Raw genomic sequence first — 18,243 nt, 5'->3', positions numbered from 1 at the left:
GCTGAGGTGCGGCGGCTTGCTTCAGGCAGACCTGATGGCACGCAGGACTCCATCCCAGAATGGCCCCTGTGGTCCAGTCACTGTCTGATGGCTGACTGTCCCCAGGAGGCGGCCATCCAAGGCAGTGGCAGGTACCGGAGAAGACAGGAGAACTGGACCAACGCCCAGCTGCCGTGCTAGGTTATTGTCGATGATGTTAACATCGGAACCAGAGTCAATAAGTATGGCGAGGGAATGTGAGCCTTGGGGCAGGAGCAGCCGAGCCTGGCAGAGGGGGCGGGGCATAGGTTGGAGGGGGATTTGGAGGTGTGGCTCACCAGGACCTCCTCCCTGACTGGCGAGCCCGGCCCTTTACCGGACACCCGGAAATGTAGTGTCCAGCTAGACCGCAGTAGAGGCAAAGGTTCCCCACCCGGCGTCTCTCCTTCTCTGGGGTGAGGCTGGACCGGCCAACCCGCATGGGACGGGCCTCACTCGTGGGTTGACGGGTTGCTGGGCGGCGCCTCTCTCGCTGGCGGGCCTGGATGCGTCAGTCGATACGGGAAGCAAGCTCAATGATGCCATCGAGAGAGGTGGGCAGGTCGTGGGAAACTAGCTCATCCTTCACGTATTCTGCTAATCCCATCAGGAACACGTCAATCTGGGCAGCGGGACCCTTGACTGAGACCCAGGAGACCACCAGCAGCATCGGGACCTGGTGATGTCACCCCAAACACCTTGCGGAGCTCGGCGGTGAAGGAGGAGCAGGCTGGTGTGCGTCGTTCCCACTCGGCTGTTCCCCATAGCGGAGCGCGGCCCGTCAGGTGATTTACGGTGAACGCCACCCTGGCTTCCTCGGAGGCGAAGGTGTGGGGCTGCAGAGCGAAGAGGATAGAACAGTTCGTAATGATCAGTCTGGAGAACCCTGGAGAGTCTGGTGCAAGCATCAAAGACAAACTGGCAATGGGTGACTGGTGAAAGAGGCATATATAGGGGTTAGATTAGATTAGACAGATCGGAAACAGCTGTGTGCGCAGGTGAATGGAGTTGGACTAATGGGACAGGTAAGGAGAGGGAGGGGAAGTAGAAGAAGGCGGAGATCATGACAAGTAGAGTAGTATAGTGTACAGTAGAATCATGTGGAATAGTATAGAGTATAATTGAATAGTGTCGAATAGTATGAATAAAATAGTCGAAAATAAAGTATAGTGTGCGTGTAAGAGTTTCGCTGAAGAACAGACATGGGCATTGTGGGTAAACAAGTAGCAGCGACATTATTTCCTGTTCAAGGTACGTCAATTTATTTTTGATCTGCCTGCAGAGTCGTCGCGCATTTGTGGGTATCTTTATGTGTGTGTGTGTGTGTGTGTGTGTGTCACCTAAATAGTATTTGTGGTAATAAGTGGTTTCCTTATGTCCAGTGGAGTAGTGGTGTCTGGAGAAGTGGGTATACTCTTAATATTTGCCCAAAAAGTTTTCTTTAAGCGGCCCGTCCAGCAAAGGATAAAGGCCCTGTGTAATAAACAGTGACATGTAAGACTACTCTTGCATATTAGTTCACCCAAAAATGGGCAAGTAGTATTTGAAAACTGTGGCTTACTTCTGCTGCTTGACTTCATGGAGAAAGGATCATTATGGAATTAACATTATCCACAGAAGAGCAATCAATCTCTACTGTCTCACAGACCATAGGGTAAGACAACTACTGCTAATGTCAAGATGATCTCTTTAGTGAGTGTTTTTCAGGGAACATGTTATGGACTGTCTCTCATGATTTGGCAATTGCAGGACACTACTGAATGATGTGCATCATAGGGGACTTGGAAGTGGGAGAAGGACACAATGCCGACTCACAAAATAAGCAGGTATACTCCGTTTACCTGCGTATACCCTGCACTACACCATTGCATATGACTCAGCTTGGTGGTTAACTGTAAATGGGGTGCATCGGCCAAAATTACAACCGACAGGGATGTTATTCCAGGTTATAAATCACATTAACAGGCGACACAGTGTGTCTGGTTATAGTCATAAAGCATAATTTAGCGTCAATTTTCCGACCTTTTTTTTGTCACTCTTAAGTGGTCCTCATACCGTATCTGTGGCAATTGGGGGGTTGGCGGGAGTTGCCTGTCTAGCTGCAAAATGAGGCCCGGGAAGATGAAGGAGCTCCCCCCTTTTCACTTTTCATAGGTCAGCGGACTGGCAAAGCCCTTCGTCCCCGTACCCCCTCCGCCAGCCACTGTTCGGTCACATGGGAGTAATCTGTATTTCCCTCCAGCGAGCTGCTTAATATGGACCCATGGTCACCTGCCGCTGCTGAGTTCATTCTTGGAGTGTGTGTGTGGGTGTGTACACACCCACACACACACACACACACACACACACACACTCTCTCTCGCTCTCTCTCTCTCTCTCTCTCTCTCTCTCTCTCTCTCGCTCTCTCTCTCTCTCGCTCTCTCTCTCTCGCGCGCGCGTAAAAAAAAACAGCTCCCGAGGGGCCCACAAGTAATTGCTCGGTGTTGATGATGAAAACAGCCTTTGCGGGAAAAGAAAAAAGCACAGTCTCCCGACGCCGCTACGGCTGTGGAAGTGCAAGGAGGGAAAAACAGGAGTACCTGTATTTACAGGTACTCCTCACTTAACGACCTACCTGTTTAACGACTGTCCAGACTCACCACCAGCTCTCTGACAAGTCGGTATTGTAGGCTGTACGAGAACTTTGGTCGTGGAAACGGCAGCCCGGCGTCTCCGCATCAAGCATCTCATCGTGCATCACCCTTTCTCAGTCTCAGTCTCGTTCCCGCAGTCTGTCAGTATTCACTACACTAGCGTTCGCAATCTCCAAGACTGAATAATGGTAAGGGGGCGGGTGCTCGCTTATCTACCAATTTGCTTAACGACCTAGTGGTAGGAAGGGAACTCTGTCATTAAGTGAGGAGTACTTGTATGTAAAAAAAACCCCCAAAGTAGCTCTGTATGATATAGGTGTAGACGCGGCATGGTGCACCAACGCAAGACGTCGCGGGGCAGATGGAAGAATAAAAGTCAACCACCTCCTTGGGGATAACAAGTTTTTAAGCTGTTAATCCTCCACGCTACTGATGATTGAGGGGGAACATCTGACATTTGAAACTATTTATAAAAGATGTGTGTTGTGTGTGTGTGTGTGTGTGTGTGTGTGTGTGTGTGTGTGTGTGTGTGGTGGCCTAGGGGCCCATGAGATTTTCTTATTTCTCTCAAGGCCCCCCCCAACCACATTTGACAACCCATGTTGAAGTTAAAAACTGAAGGCATCAATATGGTACCTACAGAGAACAAGCATCTGTGAAACTGCAACTGTAGAGTCAAGACATTATTGTGGGCATTCCTGAGTAAGCTCAACAGGAGATAAACCATAGCAGAAAATACTCTGAAACAGTATTTTGCCCATCCCCCGGCAGGCTTGGGTAGAACAGGTGAAGGCATTTGTCCTTGTGTTTGTTCCCTGTCAACAAAACTCAGAGGTTACACTGCACCAAGAGCCCAGCGTTGAGCCTTCTTGTGAGCAAACTAATTTATCATGTCTTTAAAGTTTAATTGTCTATCTAACTGGCTTTCAATTGAAAGGATGGCAAGGCTGTTCAACATGTCTTGGCACATTGTAGATCTTAGGAGGTTCTTTATATGTTTCAGCTTGCTGAAGGCACGTTTACCTCCAGCAACTGTTACAGGCATTGTACAGAAGATTCGCAGTGCAATGCACACCTCTCCAAAAATGGTCTTAAGCTGCTTCTTGTAGATGGCATTTAGGAGCTCTACAGGAGAAAGTCCATCTGAAAAAGTGGCACCGTATATCGTCTTTACATGTCATACTTCATTTCAAATCCATCTGTGAGATCTTTGGAGTACTTGTTTCTCAATTTGTGGCGAGATACATGAAATTGGTTTTCAGCAATTTTCCTAAATGTAAGTATTGGTGAAAACTCCTCACATATAGATGCAATTTTGTGTAACCACTTGTCCAAATTACTGATTATACTATCCAGAGACACTTATACACTGTGTTGCGAAATCCAGTGTGACTTCTGTTCATTTGCTCTATCATCTTCTGTCCCATCAGGGAAACGTTTTCTTTTTTTTATGGTGGCTCCGCTGTTCACTGTGAAACTGACTATTTACACCCATTTAATTTGCCACCATGGAGGCTTCTGCCAGAAGAGCGTCCCATTTATTACGCAGAGCATTTCTTCCTGTAGTGCCTTAATGTGAGCTGCTTCAGTGTCCAAATAAATATTTCCTCACTGAAGAATTTGGCTTCTATTCTCAATACACTGCAAAACTTTTACCCAGAAAGTGGGCAGGAAGATTGCCTTGAAAGACATGAAGTAGCTTTTCAGACCTTTTGCCTCAGATTTGGCTTAGTTTGTCAGGCTGCAGGTAACAAGAACCATGTCTCGGGCCTTGATGATAGACGATAAATGAGTTGCCACTGGTCGGACCGCAGCAATACGCGAACTCCATCGTGTGTCTGACAGCAGCTGGTCTTTTCCTTGAGAATGGCCCATCACTCTGGGCTGGCACTGAACAGATTGAAAAAAGGATTCACACAGCCAAAGGTTGATACTTCTAGGGACAACTGAGCTGCATTTACACCCACAAGATTAAGAGTGTGAGAGGCACAAGGAGAGTATGTGGCCAGTGTATTCTTATGCAGTATGTGTGCTTGAAGTCCCTTCACTTTCCCTGACATATTTGCACCATTATCATAGCCTTGATCATGGCAATCTGCTATGTCAATACCATGCCCTTCAATGCACACAAAATAATTTAAAATGAAAAAAATTAAAGACTTTCTAGCAAAGTCTTTAAATTCAAGATAACATTAAATTATTTCCCATTCACCTGTTCCCTGAGCTTTATCTTTGTGTACATATCTTACCAATAATACATCTAGCTCAGTATGGGAAATGTCTGGAGTTGCATCACATATAACCGAGTAATAGATTGCATCTTCTCTTTCATATAGTATTGTTTTCAAAACCCTTTGACAACATATTCCTATGAACTTGTTTTGGCTCTCAGGGCTGAGGTAATTTTAGTCACTGACTTTCTGTAGGTGCTCACGTAATAGCGGGTCATAATTTGACAACAGCTCAAGTAAGCCTAGGCAATGTCCAATAGGCACATCATCAAGATTGAGTTATTTCCCCCGGAATGGCAGATTCCTAGATACTAAGTACAGTGTCACATCCAACACCCTTTCTAGAAGTGCTCTGTTTTTATCAATTTCTGACTGGATTTGTTTCTGCTTCTGATTGTCTATACCTGTTGCTGTTGTTAAGGTATGCTGCTGATTTTTCCATTTCCAGTAACAGTTCTTGTGAGACACACAATCCTCATGCTCTGGTAGTTTGTCATACATTCTCCCCCATTTCACTGATGATATCTTATAGCAATCATATCTATTCAGAGAACTGGGTGATGGTTTATTTTGTTCATGAGAAAAAAAGAACACATGGAGTGCAATATAATGCCTTTACACTCTGCGACTATAAATAAGCCAGTCTCTCTGCACCTTTTCTCTTCCGTTTGCTGACTTACAGTACTGTAAATAGTTGGGTAATGGCTTGCCTTCTGAGTCTGGGGGCATGATTTTATACAGTTCTGTCTTCTTACCACACCTGTTGGCTAGTCTGCGAACAATAGCTTCTCTTTCATGGTCATGTACTTCCTCTGGCCACAGTGCTGGATCATCTAAAACCACATCTTCCTCACTTTGAATCTGTCCATACTCTTCCTTTCCCTTATGACTTGCTTGTTCAATCTCTTCTGTCACTCCTTCACTGGCACTGCTGCTACTCTTTACCTCCTCTTCCTCCTCCCAGCATCAGTCTGTCTGAGAGCTTTCTGCTGAGATTCTGCCTACCTGGGGCTCTCTGGGCACTAGGACGTGAGTAAACAAAGGGAATTTTTCGGTTTAATGTTCGCTCCTACAAAGGTTGCCATAATAAAAATTTACCACTAAAAGAAAATAACGTTTTAATAGTATACATAACCAATAGAATACATATTTAAGTGTGTCTAAGTCATCATGTGCCTAACTTTACAATTTAAAATGGTCTAGTTATGCTTCTGCCGCTACAAAACAACTGCCTCACCTTCAAGTTCCGCTGTTTCAACTTCATGTAGTAGACACACGCTGCGGTCTTTGTCGACTAGAGCAGAAGTAGTAGTAGCATCTACAGTATGGACAGGTAGGTTTTAATTTTAGTCTAGCTAGCTAACAAATATCACGCAAATATTGGGGAATAGTTATAATAAAACATAAATAATAGCTAATTAGCTAGCCATAGCTGGTAGTGGTAGCTCAAGCACAAGCCCAAACCATGTGCATTATGGGTGTGGGGGGTACAAACGGGATGTTTGGGTAGAGATGCCTGATCTGATTATGATTATACGTTTTAATTTTTATCACATATCATTCAACAATTTTTGTCCAACAAACAAATAATTTTGTAAACATTTAGGGGCCCCTACCAGACTAAGGCCCCATGAATCATTCATGGTCCCCCGCCCTTAACAACGCCCTTGAATATGGATCCCATACTTTTGTGACAATAGGAGGGGGTCCCACCACCAAAACCTTTAAGGGGGCCCGGTAGAATTGTTATCGGCTCTTCTGTCGCTTCACCATCCTGCAGATTTATCTTAAATTTTTTTTGAACTTTTGGGCGGCCACTGTGCTTTCTTGTGACAAGCTGCGGCTTTGCTTTCCTGCCATTATTTGGACTCCCACCTTCATGCTCACCGGGGCCGGCACTCACAGCAACGTTTTCAGTGCGACACCTTTTCATTGTGCCTGAATTATGAGGCACAAAACTGGATGTACGGCACGCTGAATAATAAACTTTATGTCCACCAACATCTGCTTCGCTCGGGGGGGGGGGGGGGGGGGGGGGGGCTCAGCTTAAGGGTCTCGATAAACAAATCATTTTTAATTACCTCTTTTCAGAGGCAAACCCTTTCCCCTTTGTCAATATGTTTTCATAAACACAGACGTATCGACACATTTGTTGTTGTTTTTGGCCGCACACCATGTCGTTAAGTTATACAGATGCAACCATTTTAATGTAATTAGAAAGCAAGTTTGCAAGTGTTTGATAACCGCTCACTTTTCCCAGACTACCTTGATTATTCCTGTTGACACTGATTAAATTGATCCCCATAAAAACAACTCAGGTTTATTGGAAAATTGATGTGTGCGAAATAAAACTAAGTCAACCAATGGCTCCATAATTACACTGCTGGTTTAACACAGAAGATGGGCGGTTTGCCACTCCATCTGTCGATTCCCGAACAAGCTCTGTACTCATGGCTCCATGTTAATGATAGTGTTCAATCAGGTTGCCTCATTGCGATTAAAAAAAATACAGTCCAAGAGAGGCCTTGGGTGGAAATTACATTTATTAAAAAAAAAACCAAAACGGTACAGTGCAATAGAATCACAGTTCACGCAACAGAGACACCATCGATAAAACACATGTTAAAAATATTAGCCATTCAGGCTCTTAAATGAAGTAAGGTGCATAATAAAAACCAGTCTAACTTCACTGTTGGCAGCCCCATCCCTTAAGACAGAGACATGGTTTTGCATAAACGACGCCGGTATTTCCTCTCCTCTGGTAAGCGTTCCATGGTTCTGCAGTACGCCTCCAGAACACTCGGTGGCTGTGTTTCTTTGGTTGCACTGTGTCTAGAAGAAAACAGAAGTACGTAATTGTTTGTTGCGAGAAGAAAACGAGGGAAGTCTGTGGAAGTGTAATGGCCAACCTAATTTTCTGCGCCATGAGTTCAGTCCCATCTGGCAGTCTTTGTCATTTGTTGACGATGTGTCGTACAAATGTAGATATCTGCAAACCTCCTCTGCCAATCTCCTTTGCACTTGATCTTTAATGCTTTTGCTACCACGTTCAATGTGGAAATGCGTAGGAGGAAATTAATTGGCGGAAATACGTCCAGGGCCCAAAGCAAGTGGGCCAATCACAGCGCTTGCGGTGCTGCACCGCCAGATGCGCCATTCGATTTTTGGAGAAGCACACGTTAGCTGCGGCAGAGGTTTCTACGTCCTACGCAAGGACCGGAAATACCATAAATCGGCCTTAACCTTAAGCCTAACCCTAACCACGATCCTTAACCACCGGTCCTAACCAGCTATAGAGTGATCTGGTGTCATGGTTGTTAGTTTTGAACTTGGTTGAAACAAGTTAAGATATCTAGGCAATAATTTCTAATAAACTAATTTCCCCACGGGGATTAATGAAGTATACATTATTATTATTATTATTATTATTATTATTATTATTATTATTATGTGACATCATACTCTACTACACTCTATACTACTAGATATTGTACCTTGGTCGTTATAATACCGCCCTGCATTGTGAATCAGAAAATTGTAAATGTAATGCTACTGCAGCTATGACTGGATTAACGCTTTCTGTCTGACTTGCACTATTTTTTGCTGCTTTGACACCTGAATTTCCCTATGGGAGATAAATTAAGTTATCTTATCTTAATAAATCAAACAGCCATGGCAAACCGCATCCAGTGGGCTCCAGGTGTCCAAGCAAATGCTGAAATATTTTAAACGGCAAATAAATAAAGACCCCCCCCCCCTCAATCAATACATCACAATCCATTTGAATTGAATGTGTTGAGTGGCTGTACACTAAGGGGGGGGTATGAAATCAGTCTGTGCGCAAACATCTCCATTCTGTTTGTCTCTGTTTCTGTACTCACACTTGTTCTTAGGGTTCCTGGGAGATGTAGACAGAAAGAGAGGGGGGTATATAGGGCAGGAATCCATCTACAGTCAGGAAATCAAGGCTCTGACTCTTGCAAAACCCTTTGTACAGCCTGCCATGCTGTGTTACCGTATCAACTTTCCTTTTTTTGGGTTGGTACTTTCCCCCCTGCATTCACAGCACCCCAGGCATCAGGATTAGTCTGGCGGCTCTCTCTCTCATTCATTTCTCCCCCTACGCAACAATACAGGTGAGCCAGGGAGCGAGCTGAATGCCCAACGCTTGCATAATTCAGGCCATCGGTTCATAAACTGCTGCGAATGTTCTGTCGTTTATTTTTCTCACTCTGTGCTGTTTATCCTTTATGGACTTCCCTAGATGCCCATTTCGCTTTATAATGTTGAAATGACCTTACTTTGCAGCAGTAATCTATGGGCAAAGAAGCCCGAGAAATGGCTGTGAGAGATAGATAGATAGATAGATAGATAGATAGATAGATAGATAGATAGATACTAAGCACCAACCAATAAAGTAGAGTAAATGAACTGTTCAAATACCGGCTGGCAGCAACGGGATTGGTTCTCAGAGAGTGTCGATGGCTCCGATTGGTTGAATGGAATTGCCAGCAGGTGATTCAAATCCCTTATGGTTTGCAACAATAATAAGAAGTGGGTGTGTCCTGAAATGCCACATGAGCATACTATTTAATATACCAAATGAGAAGGGGGACGTTTTTAGAACCCATAGATAGTCCTAGAGTTTCCCCATTTCAGGGGAAGGCTTTGCAACATCGGACTGCGTTTAAGCACAGTTAGAAGCTGCAGCACGGTGGTAAGTTATGTAATAACAAGTAAATAGCGTGGCTGTGTGCGTTGCGCTTTGAGATGCAGATATTGTGCGTATGCAAGGACTGTAAACCAGCAGCGAGATGAAGCTGACCGTGCTGCAACACGGCGGGGGGATTACGAGGACGCGGACGCCTAAAATCAGCCTGTGATATACATTTTGTAATCTCCCTGTATACAAAAACGCACATTACTGAAGCAGCATCAGTTCAAGGTGTAAAAATCGTATTACGGCGCTTGGGCTGAGCTCGCAGCCGTAACCCTTGGTGTGCACGTTAGAAGCGGCTTCTAACGCTTAGAGCCGTTAGAAGAAGTAAACTTAAGATATGGAGACCCTCAAGTCATTGCGAAAAAATAAAGTGTGTGTGTGTGTGTGTGTGTGTGTGTGTGTGTGTGTGTGTATATGTGTGTGTATGTATGTATGTATGTATGTATGTATGTATGTATATATATGATTGCATTTCTATTGAAGTTTCTTATTTTTCCGCTCCTCGAGTACAATATTACAGTTCGTAATTTATAACATTTAACGTATTTGTATTTCATAATAACAATTTACAAATGCGGCGAATAACACAAACTTGGGCAAACATTGATTTTTAAATATTTCCATTGCTGTGCACATCATTTTCGCCGTGCGTTAAATGAAACGTATTAAATAAATTGGGTTCACTGGCCGCTCGGTGCGGGGTTGCAATATCTAAGCGGCCGCGTGGAGGCGTCCTAGCCCCGCCGTGCCGCGGTCCTGCTTGTCAGTTGCAAAAAGTAGTTGACGCGTCGCTGGAGAAAGAAAAGAGGAAAAAGAAAAGCTTTTATTTATTTATTATTTTTTAAAATCCCTCGCACTTACGTCAGCTGCAGCCCTCCGCGTGGGTCGTGGAGGGACCCGGGGACGCTTCACCAGGGATCCAGCAGCAGTGCACGGACTTGGGCGCACAACTTCCACCTCGCCCTGATAGAGCCCAGAGTTTCTCCCAGGATTCTTCCCGCTGACCAGTGCGCCGGACTCGGACAGAGAACATGCATCCGGCAGCGATCCTACTCGTTCTCTCCGTAAGGATCTACGCAGATAGCATGGAGGGGCCAACAGGTAATTCATTTAATTCCATCCGTGGGGCGAGGGAGGGAGGCAGGGAGGGAGGTTACGCGCACTGTGCGCCGATGGCACCGGCGGTCCATTGTAGTCGGACAGGTGACAGAAATGTTAATCTTCTTCTTTCTAAATGCGAGTTGTGAAGTTCTTCTTGGGGATATTTGTGCTTGTTGGGTATCTGAACGCATCTGATCGTTCCCATGTTATTCATAATGTCAATGTGGTGTGTTTTGCTTTTTGGGGTTTAAGTTGACGCATTTTGGATTTCCTCCTGAGGTGGGACCCCCTGTCAAGTCACTGGTCAGTGAACTGAGCATGAGGTTCATCATTTGATCACCGCAGCCACGGGTCGTGGCACAATACAGATACATTTAATATAACAGTTGTGTACCTATACTATCTTAAAAAAAAAAAAAAAGTAGATTCGACCTATATTTTGATATTGCTTTACAATGATCATCAGCCATTGATCCATAATTGACAGCCTTCATGAATCAACTTATGTTCCCCCCCTTTCACACAAACGGCGTCACGTCAGCGGCATGCCGCGAGGCTCCTGGACCCCTCGCCGTTTGCCTCGGCTCTATAAGAGTCCATTCAAAAGATGTATTTAATGAAAATATTTCATTACCAAGCCTGGTATGCATCAACTACATTTATAAAATCACTGAAGTGCGGTCCTAATGTGGATTACTGAGTTAAATTAACAAACTAATACATTTTCCCTCACAACAAATTAAACCTCATTCATGTAAAGATTATCATTCCGGCAGGAAAACAAATATCACGCCCAGGAATAGACTTTATATTTTACTTCATACTTGAGAAGCAGTTTTATAAACTTTATTGTTTTGGTCAGCAACACAGAAGCAGGACGGTCTCTTTGCTGCTTGGAGTCACTACGTTTGGGCTCCAGTCAAACTGACTTAGAGTAGCAATAGAGTAGTCGTAGAGAAAGTAGAGACATTTATTTACAAGGTATTGTTAAGCTATTAATATTTTTTTTCATCAAATGTACAAGAATATCCATTGCATGTTTTCTTCATTTAATAATCAAACCACAAATAACAGAAAACACCTTATTACAGAAATGGCTCAATAAATACACAAACGGTGTATATAGATGGTGAAACTCTCCTTGCATCCTCCTTCTCTGGTTAATGGGATGAACCCACCGCTGCCGCCCCTGCCTTCTCCTTTGGGCCCTCAGAGAAGAACCGGCACCGCCTTCCTTCTGTCAATAGCTGCAATGTATTTATAGATTATTACTCATTCCAGCAATGCTGTGATGCTCTTGGTGTGAATTGGGGGTTAGCCTTCATTTATTATTATTATTATTATTATTATTATTATTATTTTAAGAATTCTGAAGAAGGCCTAATCCTTTCAAAGGCTGGCTGTATCATTTCAGTTATGACACAAATTGATGTATTGCTCACTTTTTTTTTAAATTTTGTGTGGCAAAGCCTTAGAGATGGACCGTTAGTGTTAACTTGTACATGTCCAGTCAAAATGTAAGACTTTCTAAGACATTTAACAAAATGTCAACGATTCAGTTCCAAAATGGAAGATGAAACTGACAATTCAAGTCATACACCTGGGAAAGACAGTTTTTGCGACTCAGTCGCAGAGCCCTGAAGCCCCGTCCCCCGCTGGCTTGCTGTTTATTGAAAGGTTATTAATATTACATGTGTTGCGTGTCTAGATTGCACCAAATTTGACACTGCATGTCCCTGGGTCCCCAACAATACACCTGCCAAGTTTGAAGTAGATTGGATGAACGGTTGTCCAGATAACAGGTCATACACTCAAAGGACATGCAGACAGAGATTCCTTCCTTTATAGTAAGTATAATATTTATTTTTCTTGAATTGAAATGCCACACATTTCCGGGGCTATATTTGCTGTTAATATGGAAGGCATGCACAGCAACTGAAGACAGCTGTTTAAAACCCTTATTACTGAGCTACTCTCTCCTTAAGAAATGTCTCACTGCCATAGTGATGTATATAGCAAATGGAACATTCAGGACACGCCTGGTCACACCCTGTAAATTTGTCTTCGGGGCAGAACCACAGTTCATCTCAAGCATGCCTCGAGGAAACCGAAGCAAATGTTGTAGCTACTATAGATCTATAAATACTCTCAGTACTGGCTATCTGTTACAGCATTACATTGAGCAGATGGTCAAGCGCCTTCTCCCAGGCAGAACACCATATTCAAGATGCCGTAAGTTATTTCTGCTGGCGATGGCAACAGATCAAACAACATACAATGATACCCTCAAGGGCCCCCCTATCCTAACTTGTGACAAACTCATCTCGAGCTTTCCTAACAATGTGTAACCCCCCCACCCCCCTACTCTTGGATCACACTCTTCCTCGTAGCTCTGGTTAGTCGCAAACCCGAGTCCCCAATTCAACTCCGGGAGAGTGTGAAACTCATTGTGTCAGATCAGTGTAACCCCCCACCCCCCCCACCCCTTCAGAGCACAGAGGAGCTGGCGCAAGGAAGTAATTCAATCTCCAGACGCAGTGATCCCGCATCCCCCCTCTCTCCGAGTACCAGGGACACCCAACGGGAAGCGCGGCCAGATTTGAGGCTTGGGATGAGGTTAGCAGTGGAAACGATGTCCGCTAAGAAGCCGCAGTCTTAAATGTTTATTTCTTTATATATTTTTTTTTTTGTGGCCCAATGTGGGGCCTGGCACGAGGGAACCCGATCGATTTTTAATCCGACAGTGAAATAGCTTGGTGCACAAATCCCCCTATTTGGGGGAAAAGAATAGACTAGAAGACAAAGGAATGGAAGAACATGGAGCTTGTTCACAGAAAGCAGCAGTGAAGACTCACATTCTTGACTCACCAATACAGTATTGTATTTGGGAAAATAATAGGGTATTGGTCAAAAATTTTTCAGGATAATGTTTTTGGTTCATTTCAAGCCCATACTAATGACCTGGAAGCCTTAAAGGGAACACAGTGTTTATTTGATCAATCTCATGACAAAAACAAACCATTTCAAACTATTAATACTATATTAATTAATCACAGTAAGTGCTGTCAGGTTCACGAGAGATTGGGAACAAAGTTAATTTCCGTTGGCAGTTTTGGTGTTTATGCTACAGGTGTCAATACAATGTCTGCTGCCATGTAATTATGTTCCCATCTTGCCGGAAGTGGCATGACTGCGGCACGTGTAGTTGCCTGGCAGCTTTGGCATAATGGGGTCCCAGCTGACGGAAAGTTGGCTGACCCCCATTATTATTATAATTATTTATTATTAATTTTTATTCGTTTGTGCTGGCTAAAACAAGGTACAATCAAGTTGAAATTGAACTTGATAAACTGAACTCATGTTTACATACAAGCATTTCAAATCAGCTAGTTATCTCACTTAATGGCCTGTCATAAAAATTACTTGTCATTCCATCCTAACAAGCAGCCTGACTGATAGGAGCAAAGCTGATGAAATGAGCTATGAGTCAGTCTTCCACGACTTTGAAATCCATTGAGTGGTTTTAGTTGCTCCCTAGATGGGTATCCTGTTCATCATTAAGCATTTAACAACTATGCTTTATCGACAAAGAAGCAATTGCAAACGTGACAAGGCATCTGGAATGATTAAAAGTTATGCAATTTACTTTTAATCAATCCTAGGTGAGGATTTTGATCACTTTCACTGAAGTTTTTGGCACCGCCACTTGCCAAAGTGTTTGGCAAGCTTTGCCGCCCTTCGCATTTGACCGCGGCTTGATTATCGCTTTTTATATGAAAACTATTTCAGCTTATTGTTTGTTGTGGGGTGGCCCAAGTATTGCCTCTCATTTTTTTTTTTCTTTCTCCCAGTGAGCTGACTGACGCAGTAGTTGGGTGAATACCACTTGCACAGCCTGTCACTTCCTGACAGACTGTACAGTCCCTGTCTTTGGGTACAACAACAGTGGCCTCTTCTAATCCCCTCGCAATGTTCAGTGTCTCTGGATAGACATTCTGACAGAGGCAAGGAGGCTGTCTGTAGTTTCCAGCGTACTGTTTGGGTTTAAATTTCAACAGGGTTTTGTGTGGAAAGCACCCAACTCTCTGGTTGTGTCCATTCATGTAATCATGCATGCGTGCATGTGTGTGCACTCACCCATGAGAGATTCCGCCTGTAGCAGCCTGACAGTTATGGTTAGCAATATTGGCAGTGCTGGTGCGGCCCGTGTTGCCCCCAACTGCGGGGTTGGTGTGGGGGACTGTATCGGGGAAACGGCCTGCTGTTCAGCGGCGTCCCGTTGGCGAAGGGGACCGTCACAGCAGAGCATCTTTGCCCTGCATTCTTTATTCGCAGATGACGTTAATCTGCCAGGACGCGCTCCTGCCTGCGTGGCAGCGGCGTGTCTACCTGTCACCACAGCGCCTTGTTAATAGGCCTGAAGACTTGGCCAGATGGGAGGTGGGGTTGACGAAGGGGGAGGGTGGAGGAGAAGACTGGGGCTAACGTCAGCTTCTCCAGGTGTTGCTGGAGCAGCGGGTCTTCCATCAGTGGCAGAAAACAACAAGTCATTATTGGGCAGATGGTGATGTGCCAGCGGCCTTTCAGGCGGGTCACTTTGCATGGTTTGAGGCCTGTCGAAGGCTTGTGGAATGTGAACGTTTTGGAGAACTTTTCACTGTGTATATTGCATACCAGAATGCAAGTCCATAGACCGCCGTGCCCTTTTTTACCAGTAGCTTCGTGTGGCGAACCAAGGGTTTTCTTCTTTGATATCAGTGTCACTATGAAATGTTGCATGTTGGCATATCAAGGGACTCCTTGGTTCAATGTAGGCTGTGCATTGTCATAATAAGGAACTACTTCAAGGATCAGGTGGCTTCTAGCTATCTGGCTAGTGTTGTTTCACAATCTCTACACCGTGCATTCAGACCAATACGAAGTTTCTTATTATCAGATATAGGGATGCACCGATTTATCGGCCGTACATCGGGATCCGCCGATATTCCCCTTGTTCACTGCCATCAGCCTATCTGCAGATAAGATGATATACAGTGGCTGATGTTTATCTAGTGTTTTCCTACACAGACTTTACTTGGGCTGGCTGTCTAGTTATAGTCACAGCCGCCAAACTATATTTGGCCACCCATTTTCGTGTTTCATTTTTTATTCTTTTCATCGAGAACGACGCCACCCGCGATCAATTTTAGAATATGCAGACACGGCTCTCTGCAGCGCTCCAAACAGGAGATGATGCTGCGTTCATGGGAACTCTGGAAACAGTAAGTGATGCTGCGTTAAGTGGAACTCGAAAAACATCGGTATTGGGCCAGAATTTCAGAATTGCTGCATCCCTAATCAAATCGTACCTATGGGATCGTTTCTTACTGCAACATGAATAAACTTGCATTTGAAAGGTGAAGAAGGAACAAACATGTGAAATTTGCTGAACCGAGGAGTCATTTTTGGATTGGCTTAATGTTTCAGTTGGTGCTAACGTTCTTGAGACTTTATGAGGATGTTTATAGAAGGGGGGGGGGGTGTTCATCACACAGGCGTATGGGCTTATATTGAGGAGAGGATCCTACAGTCAAATGCTGTGCAAAACTTCCATATCGCTTTACGCTAATACGCTCACCAGGCACACGGCGACATTTATATTCAGCTCGGCTTTTGGAGGCAGCGTCACCTGCCTGCCACGTAATTGCCGTAGATGACATTGCCGCTCACTTCTACCTGAGTGATCTCTAAAAGTGTTGCTACTCTTCTACCAGTTTACCTTGTCTTTTTTTCCCTCCCCCAGCAAACTACAGTGTAATCCACTGCATAAGGGACTGTGGGATTAAAAAAATCAAAGATCAAAAAATCCAGCAGAATTGGGGGATAAATTCAGGAACAAATGAACTGTTGTGGAAGCAAGAGGGTTATCTCTCACCTTGGACGTTTGAAGCTGGGGTCTATGACAGATATGCAGAGCAGTGCCAGATATAGGGAGGTTAATCCCCCCCCCCCCCCAGAGGAATTGGCCGCTACTTCCCTGCCGTGACAACAAAGGTACCTGGAGCGGAATGTAACAGACTTTTAAATCACAGAAGACACCCTTCTGTTTTTCAGCAACTTTTTTTTTTGTTTTGTTTTTTAAAGAACTAATGCTAGGGTCATACTGCCGGCGACGGGGCTTCCGTGCCCCTGGCGCTTGTGTGCGTGTTGGATCAAAATCAACTGGCTGATGTGGGCAGCCAAACAGTTAAAACCCCTCTCCTTTTTCATATTTAATATACATTATTTAGATAGATGGTGCTCTCTACTTATTTTTTTATTAGAATGGTGTAGTTTGTTTACTTGGCATAATAAATTACCTCTTGAAAAGAATTACGTAAATAATTTGGCCATCCGTCCCTTTAAAATAAAGAATTGTCCTTGTTGAAGAAAAAATTACATGTTCCTTATTTCATTGATTGTTTAAGTGACGTTTTTCATGAAAAAATAGGAACAATACGCAATGGTCAGTTCCCGTTTTCCAAGGATGAGCGCCATTAAGAGCGTATCTTCCCTCCCATCGGCTGTCGCCCGGCGCTTGGGGCTGCTCATTTGCAAAAAGTTGAAACCTGCTAAACTTTCCTTGTCACCATGAAGCTGTCAGCTCGTCACCAGTCGTCGCTCCGCCCCCTGCAGCCGGATGAAGCGTAGCTCCGTTTAAAATGCATTTCAGCCTGTCGCTTTGCAGCACCCGGTTGCTGGTAGTGTGACTGTACAATAAGCGACCCAACAACCCATCACGGCCCCTTTTCTCACACTCACACATTCCCAGTCCCAGTTTCAGTATCTTTATATTTAAGAAGAGATTGTAAAAAAGTTAAAAGGTGTGTGTGTTGCATCCTTAATATATCCATTGGAACGAGATGAACAATGTTATTCCCTTCACCTGTCAGTGGTTTTAACGTTGTGGCTGATTGGTGTATACACACACACTGCTTGACTTTAAGAATCTGAATTGACTGACAGGTTTCCAACTGGAGGAAGAGAAGGAGGGAGAGAGAGAGAGAATCGTGCTCCTCAATGAAGGGGTCAATGAGTTGGTGTTATTGGGCGCACATGAATGAAAAATAATAGTTCTTAAAGAAACACATTGAATTCAATTAGTTTGAAACAAATTACGTGGACTTCATATTTTCTCTATGATTGAATACAAATGACAAAAGTGGTATAGTGTATTACAGTGAGCAGGGAAGTTGTATTTTTCTGCTCAACAACTCATGTCTGTGATTCTCGCAGTTCTGGGGTAAATTTCTAGTGTACCACTCGTCCACTTATTCAACAAGTTGCATCAATTTTTTTTTAAGCATACTGAGTATCCAAGGAATAGCCAATGAATAGCAAATGCACTGTGGCAGACGAGGGGGCGTGGTTAAGACACAGGTTGCAGGTGATGGGGCTGGTTTTTTCCTGCTGCGGTGCAGCTGTACCACGTCTGCCTGATCAGCCTCTTTAGCGTTGATTGGTCGCACCGGGCTGGTAGAGTTTTCTTTTGTGTTCCTTGTCTTGCCGTGGGAATCATGCG

The 18,243-nt window shown here is 44.2% G+C and overlaps 1 protein-coding gene across 1 annotated transcript in view; it reads left to right on the top strand.

Moving 5' to 3' along the window:
* Window positions 1-10,469: 10,469 nt before the first annotated feature.
* The window catches only part of ptprua (protein tyrosine phosphatase receptor type Ua), a 164,965-nt gene continuing 157,191 nt past the window's right edge, over window positions 10,470-18,243 (top strand). The window contains exon 1 of the mRNA XM_080002494.1: window positions 10,470-10,703. Coding sequence (XP_079858620.1) covers window positions 10,634-10,703 — 70 coding nt within the window. The 5' untranslated portion in view covers window positions 10,470-10,633. The remainder of the gene's footprint in view (window positions 10,704-18,243) is intronic.

Source organism: Zeus faber (genome assembly GCF_960531495.2).
Source record: "Zeus faber genome assembly, chromosome: 1".
Taxonomy (NCBI): Eukaryota; Metazoa; Chordata; class Actinopteri; order Zeiformes; family Zeidae; genus Zeus; species Zeus faber.
Note: the sequence above shows the minus strand (reverse complement) of the source record. Positions and strands in the feature narration are given on the sequence as shown.